At 33.3% G+C, this 10,819-nt stretch overlaps 2 protein-coding genes across 2 annotated transcripts; both read right to left on the bottom strand.

Moving 5' to 3' along the window:
- Nucleotides 1–1,154: 1,154 nt before the first annotated feature.
- LOC133320255 (O-acyltransferase like protein-like) lies at nucleotides 1,155–5,225 on the bottom strand. The gene is made up of 13 exons (XM_061528114.1): nucleotides 5,067–5,225; nucleotides 4,860–4,999; nucleotides 4,478–4,790; nucleotides 4,294–4,405; nucleotides 3,801–3,885; nucleotides 3,563–3,729; nucleotides 3,411–3,489; nucleotides 3,164–3,267; nucleotides 2,809–2,982; nucleotides 2,507–2,657; nucleotides 1,902–2,088; nucleotides 1,685–1,827; nucleotides 1,155–1,552 (listed from the first exon to the last, which is right to left on the bottom strand). Exons 1-13 carry the CDS (start codon nucleotides 5,149–5,151, stop codon nucleotides 1,409–1,411), a joined length of 1,884 nt encoding a protein of 627 aa, XP_061384098.1. The 5' UTR covers nucleotides 5,152–5,225; the 3' UTR covers nucleotides 1,155–1,408.
- Nucleotides 5,226–8,338: 3,113 nt separating this feature from the next.
- Nucleotides 8,339–10,580, bottom strand: LOC133320272 (O-acyltransferase like protein-like). Its single transcript, XM_061528155.1, has 7 exons — nucleotides 10,435–10,580; nucleotides 10,189–10,292; nucleotides 9,834–10,007; nucleotides 9,532–9,682; nucleotides 8,929–9,115; nucleotides 8,712–8,854; nucleotides 8,339–8,577 (listed from the first exon to the last, which is right to left on the bottom strand). The coding sequence occupies exons 1-7, from the start codon at nucleotides 10,537–10,539 to the stop codon at nucleotides 8,434–8,436; spliced, it is 1,008 nt and encodes a 335-aa protein (XP_061384139.1). The 5' UTR covers nucleotides 10,540–10,580; the 3' UTR covers nucleotides 8,339–8,433.
- Nucleotides 10,581–10,819: the final 239 nt, after the last annotated feature.

The following is a 10,819-nucleotide window of genomic DNA, read 5'->3' as shown; positions in this document are numbered from 1 at the left end:
TGTTATGTTTATTTGTTTCCAAGTTAAATTAAAACGTGGCACAAGTTCATTTATACTTACTTTTTTTGTAATATATTGCCCAATCATGTGGTTTCATCAGTTTTATCTGTCTGTAGACAATCAGACACCTTGTAACACTTGACTCCCGTGTGACGAAATGTATTGCGGGCTACTTATGTACTACTACTACGGGCTACTATTGTATTTAATAATACTGATATTTAAACTGTATTTTAACTATCAATAGCATGTTCGGAATCAATAAAAGCTTAATTTTGAATCATATAAGTAATTTATTTACAGTCACATTGGTCTACCGCAACTGAGGTTAAAATGTTATCTGTTTTATTATGCTTAAAATATCTTCGTTACACGACATACATATGTAGGGTTTCTCCAAATATACATATATATCGGCGCTATCGGCTTTAATTACGAGGCTGTCATCAATTATTATAAAAACTAATTGGTATTCATAATTACTGTTAAAAGTAAAACGAAATCAAAGACTGTTAAAAAGGAGTATAGAACTATGTTTGAATTCTGGTATAAATACGACCTCTGGACGCACGACAGCAGAGTTCAGTGAGTGACCATTGAAGAATATGACGATGAAGAACTTTCGAGAATTACAAGAACATTTAGAAGAATTGAAGTTTCATTTTAAAATAACATGGAACGTACTGAAAGAAGTGACATTAGTGACGTAAGCGAGGCTGGCGTCTCTCTTTCTTTAAAAACAATGCTTTGTATTAAATCCTATAAATATTATATAATGAGTTAATTATGATTTAATTAATTTTGAATTTAAAAGATCATTCTCATAATATTTTGTTTTATTTGTTGTTTTTTTGTAGTGTTTGGTTTTGGTAGTTTTAGCTTCCCATAAGTGTGCTAATGTTTCTAATGCTTTTTATGAAAAATAATCATGAGTTCATTTCATTGGCCGTATTAAAAAGGGATATATAAATTTTCTTTTTGGTAATATTTATTGAATATCTCTTAAATAACAATGTAAACAAGATAAAACTCTTAAAACATCAAACCTTATAAGAACCACAACTTGTAACAAATGATTATAATCCTACTTTTTCTATTGAAACTATGTAACTCAATTTTTAAATGAAAGTTACTATCGTTGTAGTATACCAGATTGTTTGTCGCTAAACAATCTAAAATTATTATTATTAAATAATACATCTCAATCAATTAAAATAAACAAACAAAAAAGTAATTATTACGAAATCAATATAAAATTCAGTAAAAATTACTTGAACTAAATTAATATTCTACTATCATATAGCTATGTTCGTTATAACAATAATGTACTTTGTATCAAACAAATATGCAATTTCATCTTAGTCTTTTGCTTTAGCTTTTTGTCAAAGATATTATTATTATTATTTCTTTACAATGATTTTTCAATTTCTTTTTTCTTATTATTTCCAATCATGTAACATTTGAAGACTTGGAGAAATGGAATCTCAATCAGCAAACACAGTGGAACGGCGACGATTAATGATACTAACGTCACGCCAACAGTCAACAAATTCTGAAAAAAAGAAGAAAGATTACTTAATTATTTTTTTGATAATTTTCTGACATTAAAAATAGACACATAGGAGCTGATAATGATCGAGTACGTCACAAGCATGTATAGTGGAAAATCAATTTAAAAACTAACCATGTTCGTATGGGAAACAAAAAATAAAGAATGGCTCAATCCTATATACAGTCTTATTAATACCATGTGATTTATATAGACGGAATAAGACAGACGGCTTGGTATTATCCACATGTCCCATTCTAATACTCTCCGAAAAACATCTGAAAAATACAATTTTATCGACACAAATCTTAAAGTGGCCATACGAAATAAAATATTCAGTAATGAGTCTTACTTTCTATTTTAAATATCATTCCTAATAAAAGCATGGCTATCAGGGATGAGAATATGGGTTTGATTAGAGCCGCATACGCGACGCGGACTGAAAGTGGATCGCGGGGCGCATCACGATAGAACAGCTCTCCTGAGAACATGACAGCCATTGCCAGGGGTACTAGCGCCCAGTAAATATATCTTAGCCCCTGTAAATAATAAAAACCTATTAGAGGAGTAGAGAATAATGCTTACATATATCAGTAGATGTTAAGCGATTAAAATTAGTTAGAAGTTCATTGATTAAAGTCGTTATTGATTTTTTTTAATTAAAAATCCATGCAATTTATGTTGAAAGTAAAATAAACAAAAAGTTATTCTTTGAATTTTAATATAAAATTTGTAGTATAGAACGTTTGAAGGAAATTGTGTCAGCCAATTATTCTTAAAATGAGACATAATGATCTCCATGATACATACATGCTCAAAATATTCAAGAATATAAAGAAATATAACTTTGGACGTAAGGAAAATTATTGGTCATTAGGTGTTTATTTAATCTTTAGCAAACAATCATTCATAAACCATATTAAAACTACAATATAGAAGCACATTTCCATAACTCACTCTACTCTTTGGTACTTGTAATCCGGTTTTTCGTTTTTCATATACGTAGTAACCAAGCATCATACCAATGATAAAGCTGGGTATATTAGCGTGGCCCATTTTATACGTCTCGTTGAAAGTGGGAGCGGTCCAAAACAGCGTCTTAACTTCTCTAAAATATACGTAACATGTAAAAATAAAAGTAAGCTGAACTTATAACACCTAATTAGTTTGAAAATAACTAATTTATAATAGTATTTTGATTGTAGGCAGTAATTTATTTATTTATTCAAATAATCTATCATAATAAATTACATACATACCCCGGAGACAAAATTAATATTGGATCTAAATCACGAACGTAAGTGTGAATAGCTATCGCAGCAATCCCTAATAATAAAACACCAGCCAACACAGGTTTCCTCAGACTTTTCTTCTTCAAAATCACGCATAGAATTATTCCCAAGCAATACAATTGCATATCCGCTCCAAGATACCTACGGAGACATTATCCTGTATTTATTTGATATATAAAATTTTATTGTTGAATATAAATTATTAGTTGTCACAATTTATAGGTGGTATTATTTACAATAACTGTTTTAGTGCGGAAAGAGTTAAGAATTTAGACGTTTCATTTTCTCATATCTTTATAAGAAGATAACTCTAATGTCATACCAAGAGTGCGGTAAGCATTGGGAGTTATATTTGTAGTTGTTTATGTACAGTAGATTGCGCCACCATCCACTCCTACAGTGAGAGTACAGCACATTCCCAGTATCCTAACAGTTATATAAAAAAAATAAATAATAATATTGAATTATTTATATGTAATAGTAAAGGACATTGCCTCATTTTGAGAACAAAAGATAATGAATAATAAAAAAGTCAATTTATGAGGATCACAATAAAAATCTTTAGTTACCTGCCACAGTGGCCCAGGTCCTAAATATTTTATCCAAGTAGCACTTACTGCTATAACCACGGCATAAACTGGTGTTATTCTGATAAGACATAAATTGCCGTGCATTATTTAAAATATAGGTACAAGAGCTACACATATAGAGTGGATGTTACCTGAAAAATCGCGATATAATACTTTTAGGGATGGAGTACCAGTTAATGCTATTATTTTCCATATACATCTCGGTATTGTGTGCCAACAGAAATCCCGAAATAAGAAAATTTATCTGAATTCCAAGTGATCCAGTCATCAATATATTCTGTCGTACTTTATAAAATGACTGTAACAAACAATAGTTGAAGTGAGTAAGAAGTTAATTGATTTTTTTCTAATCTACGTTAGGTTACTAACTAGTTCCAAAACATGAAGATTTTCTCCTGCTCGCATGTATGGCCACGTGTTATGAACCATTATCACACCGACGAGAATGATACATCTAAAAAATATGGAATCAGTTTTTTATAACATTTTTTTAAGATATTCTTTATAATGTCATTAGTATCTATTTTCATCATCATCAAGAAGATTGCACACCACGCTTGCTCAAGGCGCATTGGCGATTTCAAAAGTATAATTTGAAATTATAAAGTCCAGGTTCTTCACTATGTTTTCCTTCACCATCTGTCAGTGGGTTCTAAATACTCTTAGAAAGTACGAATGACTCGGGAAAATCACATTGGTACTTGCCAGGTTTCGAACCCGCTACCTCATGCACTAGAGGCAGGCCTTTAACCTCTAGGCCACCACTTCTGTTTTTGTATCTATGTTATTAATAATTTCTTAAAACGTATCGACGGCAATCAAAATGTTGTCAGAAAACGTATGTATGTTTAATTTTTTATACCGAATTCCATTTAGTCCCTTAAGGTATTCTATTTGACTTTCTGCATTTGAATTATAAGATGTAAGCTTCTTCCAGTTTCGTGCAATTGAGAAACAAAGAAGATATTTTTTTTCTGTAACAAATGTTTATTTTATACGTATACTAAACATTTATAATAAATAATACCTTAGTTAATAATTAGTACCTTTTATATTTTCTTTTCTGTTGTAATCATAGATAGTTCCAGCAACGTTTAACAAGACAATCGTCAATAGAAGGATAGCGACTGCTATATCGGATTTGTCAAGCTCTCGCTTAGTGTCAGATAGACCGTGACAATTGAATCTTGTCACTTGAGTACTCAAACCATATTCCTTCATAAACGTATCATTAAGGCATTTTTCAATTGATGTCTTCATCTTCGTATGGTCTATGTAATTTTGGCATCGCTGAGTATAGCAGATACCGTGATTCAGTTGGGAATGATTGTAATGTGTGCATGTGTGTTCCGAATATTCCTAAAATATTGAAATTGCTTCAATAGACGGTGATTTAAAGTAAAAATATATTAATAAGGATAAACATACGTGAATCATTGTTAGCCGTTCATTTTCTGTGTCGGAAATCAAATTGAAATCCACGTTACAATAAACATCGGTTGGCTTTTCAAGACAGGTTTTGTAATCATCAAGTTTATAAACAGGAGGCATACGGTTATACTCAGTGTCTATTAATAAATTAGAATTAATAATATAGATATATTAAATAACTCAGTGAGAGTGATATTTACTCACCATTTAGAAAATAAATCACCCCTTTTATTTCGGTTACTAGCATCGCTATTGTTAATAAGCATATCTTTGGACACATGTTTAACATTTCACTTATCAAAACACTATTAAAAGTTTGAATATCACAAATGCTGCATCCTTAATATATAAGCGTGTGTACGGTTCAGCTAAAAGTAACAAAGTAAAAATTTTTATTTAACGAAACTCCTTATAAGACCCACGTAACTGATGAGAGTAATATTTTTCAAGGACTGAAAAAATATATACTAATAAGTCTAAACTTTTATTCGGATATGGAGACTTGAGATTTTATTTATTATATTAGGTCTTTATTTTCATTTTGGGCTGATCGCCCGATGAGCCGCGGGGTTAAGGCCCTTCTGCGCTCGGCGCAAAGGGTGCCCGCGGTGAGGGTGGTTAGGGGGTACCGTACGGTCTCCTGGGCCGCTGCGACGGCTCTTGCCGGCGATTTGCCTTGGGATCTTGTGGCGTCGGTTCTCGCCGAGGTGTTCTCTTACGTCTCGGGTAGGAGGGCTCTCGGAGAGAACCCTTCGTCTGAGGAGATTCGGGCGGTCCACCGGCAGGGGGAGTCGCGCCTAATGCGGGAGTGGGGGGAGGACCTAGCGGGCCAGCCGTACGGTAAACGTACAACGGCTGCGCTTCGTCCGGTCCTAGAGCGTTGGATGAGGCGGAAACGCAAACCCCTCACTTTCCGTCTGACGCAGGTATTCACCGGGCACGGCTGCTTCGGGGACTACTTGTGTCGGACGGCCAGGAGAGAGCCGGCTGTAGGCTGCCATGAGTGCGGCGCTGCGGTGGACTCGGCCCAGCACACCCTCGAGGTGTGCCCGAGATGGGCTGCGCAGCGCCAAGACCTTGTGGCGGCGCTCGGCGGAGTGGGCTTGTCGCTTTCGAGTGTCGCGGAGAAATGCTTGAGAGTGACAGGTCCTGGATGGCGGTGTCCTCCTTCTGTGCGACGGTCATGTCCACGAAGGAGGCATCTGAGCGGGAACGGGAGGTTGCGGCTGATGCACCCTCCCTCCGCAGACGACGGACCGGGTTGCGCCGGAGGAGATATTCGCAACGCCTCCACTAGCGCCCCTCCACTACGGGCTGGGTTCGGACTGGTAACCCGGCTCCTGTGAAAGCCCAGCGTCGTCGGGGCGATCCTAATTGCCGTGATCTTTTCTCCGTGGGAGTAAGTCCGGTCTTTGCCAGGACCGGCCAGTCGCTGGTGTGCCCTGTCGCTGACAGATCCGGGGTGCACCAACGTAGCGGCCGATGGCTTTCACAGTGGTTTTAGTGAGTAGGGACCTGCCCAGGTCGAGTCTCACACATCCTCTCCGGCCCCACCAAGGCCGGCGAGACGGCTCGCAAAAAGAGTTTCCCTGCGTCATTAAAAAAAAAAAAGGTCTTTATTTTCATCCTATAAAATAAATATTTATCGACAACACAACCAAAACAACAATGTATATAATTGATTTCAAATACATAATAATAATTTTTAAGATTTTTATTAGTACCTACTTAAATAAAACTGTATTTTCGGTTTACTTATTTTTCATTTTACCGTTTTGATTACGATAAAGTAAGTGTTGGACATTTTCGTCACATTTTATAGGTTTGTAAATATTTATCGAAACGTCTCCGCTTTGAATAAAATGAATAATAATAAATAAATTTTGTTTAAATTCATTATTTTCTGTTTGTCAGCCCTTTCATAAATGTCGTTAATTTAGAAAAGTATATATTTTTCCTTTCATCCGACTGTAAAGGAAGGATCTGATTTTCTCGCGTATTTAAATTTATAGTTGAGTTATGAAAAGTTTGAGGAATGAAAAGTTTTTTGGTAAAAATATGATTTATTCCCTTGGATCAGAATATGTGGTCTTCAAATAATGCTAATATATAAATATAGCCGAACTTACCTAACTGCCAGGTAGATTCAGTGGTGTTTTTTCTCGGTCAATTTGAGTAATGTTCACATAGGTAGATTAAAGAATCTGATGTTTATAGATTATGATTACGGTTTTATGATGATGATCACAAAACGCTAACATTTGTATCGTGATTTTTTTTGTAAGAATCAAGGGTTTTGATGGGGAAATATGAGATACTGGTCTGGTATTTCGTAGGTGATGAATACTAGATGCAAGGTTCGTGCACATCACGTGGTTTTATGAGATTCACCTTTGGGCAGTTCCAGCTGCTCAGGTTTCGGGGAGGCTGATGTATAATCCGCAGACATCCTTGAAATAAAACTATCAGCTCGAGATAAAACTCAGTCACAATTTAAGACAGCTAGGAATTGATTTTATTCCATCTAAAGATAGAAAAAATAAAAAGTTAATCAAGGTAAAATGATAAACAAGGATTTACAACAACATCATGGGATCGCTTTTCGTTTCGATGGTCTCAAGTAGGGGCTTTCAGAGAACTGTTACTTCTTTTTATTTTTCCATTTATATAGAAAAAAAAAAATGTCTATAAGAGTACACATGTAGAGTCTGAATAAGTGGTTTATTAAAATAGTTAACCTTCAAAGAGGTGGAATTCTTAGTAGAAAATACTTCCTAATAGATTTATTACAATTTTATAGTATACGTTGCTATAAAACATAAGTGTGAAATATAAACTTTGTAGTAAAATATTGTGAAAGCAAAATATAAATAAGGAGGTCATAATTTGAGCTCATCGGATTATGAGCAAGGTATAATAAATTCGATATTTGTATTATCTTTTTAAATAGTAAAGCATTGATATTAAACGAATCTCATGATAAAAATAATTTGTTTGATGGCGTTTTTAACATTGCAGTAAAGTCTAGCACATATTTGATTAAAAATGTAAACTATAAAATGGTATAAAATGAAAATTTCAACGAGCACCATTTGAACCTACAACCTGTTTTTAACAACAATATAAAACTAATCTTCTTGTTAATGTTTATTGAATATCTCTTAAATTACAATGTAAACAAGATAAAACTCTTAAAACATCAAACCTTATAAGAACCACAACTTGTAACAAATGATTATAATCCTACTATTTCTATTGAAACGATGTAACTCAATTTTTAAATGAAAGTTACTATCATTGTAGTAGTACCAGATTGTTTGTCGCTAAACAATTTAAAATTATTATAATTAAATAATACATCTCAATCAATTAAAAAAAACAACAAACAAAAAAGTAATTATTACGAAATCAATAAAAAATTCAATAAAAATTACTTAAACTAAATTAATATTCTACTATCATATAGCTATGTTCGTTATAACAATAATGTACTTTGTATCAAACAAATATGCAATTTCATCTTAGTCTTTTGCTTTAGCTTTTTGTCAAAGATATTATTATTATTATTTCTTTACAATGATTTTTCAATTTCTTTTTTCTTATTATTTCCAATTACGTAACATTTAAAGACTTGAAGAAATGGAATCTCAATCAGCAAACACAGTGGAACGGCGACGATTAACGAAAATAGCGTCACACAAACAGTCAACAAATTCTGAAAAAAAAGAAGAAAGATTACTTAATTTTTTTTTTTGATAAGTTTCTGACATTAAAAATAGACACATAGGAGCCGATAATGTTCGTGTACGTCACAAGCATGTACAGTGGAAAATCAATTTAAAAACTAACCATGTTCGTATCGGAAACAGAAAATAAAGAATGGCTCAATCCTATATACAGTCTTATTAATACCATGTGATTTATATAGACGGAATAAGACAGACGGCTTGGTATTATCCACATGTCCCATTCTAATACTCTCCGAAACACATCTGAAAAATACAATTTTATCGACACAAATCTTAAAGTGGCCATACGAAATAAAATATTCAGTAATGAGTCTTACTTTCTATTTTAAATATCATTCCTAATAAAAGCATAGCTATCAGGGATGAGAATATGGGTTTGATTAGAGCCGCATACGCGACGCGGACTGAAAGTGGATCGCGGGGCGCATCACGATAGAACAGCTCTCCTGAGAACATGACAGCCATTGCCAGGGGTACTAGCGCCCAGTAAATATATCTTAGCCCCTGTAAATAATAAAAACCTATTAGAGGAGTAGAGAATAATGCTTACATATATCAGTTGATGTTAAGCGATTAAAATTAGTTAGAAGTTCATTGATTAGTCGTTATTGATTTTTTTTAATTAAAAATCCATGCAATTTATGTTGAAAGTAAAATAAACAAAAAGTTATTCTTTGAATTTTAATATAAAATTTGTAGTATAGAACGTTTGAAGGAAATTGTGTCAGCCAATTATTCTTAAAATGAGACATAATGATCTCCATGATACATACATGCTCAAAATATTCAAGAATATAAAGAAATATAACTTTGGACGTAAGGAAAATTATTGGTCATTAGGTGTTTATTTAATCTTTAGCAAACAATCATTCATAAACCATATTAAAACTACAATATAGAAGCACATTTCCATAACTCACTCTACTCTTTGGTACTTGTAATCCGGTTTTTCGTTTTTCATATACGTAGTAACCAAGCATCATACCAATGATAAAGCTGGGTATATTAGCGTGGCCCATTTTATACGTCTCGTTGAAAGTGGGAGCGGTCCAAAACAGCGTCTTAACTTCTCTAAAATATACGTAACATGTAAAAATAAAAGTAAGCTGAACTTATAACACCTAATTAGTTTGAAAATAACTAATTTATAATAGTATTTTGATTGTAGGCAGTAATTTATTTATTTATTCAAATAATCTATCATAATAAATTACATACATACCCCGGAGACAAAATTAATATTGGATCTAAATCACGAACGTAAGTGTGAATAGCTATCGCAGCAATCCCTATTAATAAAACACCAGCCAACACAGGTTTCCTCAGACTTTTCTTCTTCAAAATCACGCATAGAATTATTCCCAAGCAATACAATTGCATATCCGCTCCAAGATACCTACGGAGACATTATCCTGTATTTATTTGATATATAAAATTTTATTGTTCAATATAAATTATTAGTTGTCACAATTTATTGGTAGCATTATTTACAATAACTGTTTTAGTGCGGAAATAGTTAAGAATTTAGACGTTTCATTTTCTCATATCTTTATAAGAAGATAACTCTAATGTCATACCAACAGTGCAGTAAGCATTGGGAGTTATATTTGTAGTTGTTTATGTACAGTAGATTGCGCCACCATCCACTCCTACAGTGAGAGTACAGCACATTCCCAGTATCCTAACAGTTATATGAAAAAATAAATAATAATATTGAATTATTTATATGTAATAGTAAAGGACATTGCCTCATTTTGAGAACAAAAGATAATGAATAGTAAAAAAGTCAATTTATGAGGATCACAATAAAAATCTTTAGTTACCTGCCACAGCGGCCCGGGTCCTAAATATTTTATCCAAGTAGCACTTACTGCTATAACCACGGCATAAACTGGTGTTATTCTGATAAGACAAAAATTGCCGTTCATTATTTAAAATATAGGTACAAGAGCTACACATATATAGTGGATGTTACCTGAAAAATCGTGATATAATACTTTTGGGGATGGAGTACCAGTTAATGCTATTATTTTCCATATAAATCTCGGTATTGTGTGCCAACAGAAATCCCGAAATAAGAAAATTTATCTGAATTCCAAGTGATCCAGTCATCATTATATTCTGTCGTACATTATAAAATGACTGTAACAAACAATAGTTGAAGTGAGAAAGAAGTTAATTGATTTTTTTCTCATCTACGTTAGGTTA

The sequence above is a fragment of the Danaus plexippus genome (genome assembly GCF_018135715.1).
Source record: "Danaus plexippus chromosome 16 unlocalized genomic scaffold, MEX_DaPlex mxdp_23, whole genome shotgun sequence".
Classification (NCBI taxonomy): domain Eukaryota; kingdom Metazoa; phylum Arthropoda; class Insecta; order Lepidoptera; family Nymphalidae; genus Danaus; species Danaus plexippus.
This window is presented reverse-complemented; position numbering and strand designations above follow the sequence as displayed.

Coding starts and splice junctions, on each gene's coding strand:
- LOC133320272 (XM_061528155.1), bottom strand. CDS start 10,539: ATGAACGGCAATTTTTGTCTTATCAGAATAACACCAGTTTATGCCGTG. Junction 10,008..10,188: donor CAATGCTTACTGCACTGTTG/GTATGACATTAG, acceptor ATGTCTCCGTAG/GTATCTTGGAGCGGATATGC. Junction 9,683..9,833: donor ATATTAATTTTGTCTCCGGG/GTATGTATGTAA, acceptor CGTATATTTTAG/AGAAGTTAAGACGCTGTTTT.
- LOC133320255 (XM_061528114.1), bottom strand. CDS start 5,151: ATGTTAAACATGTGTCCAAAGATATGCTTATTAACAATAGCGATGCTA. Junction 5,000..5,066: donor GGTGATTTATTTTCTAAATG/GTGAGTAAATAT, acceptor ATTTATTAATAG/ACACTGAGTATAACCGTATG. Junction 3,268..3,410: donor GACCTGGGCCACTGTGGCAG/GTAACTAAAGAT, acceptor TATAACTGTTAG/GATACTGGGAATGTGCTGTA.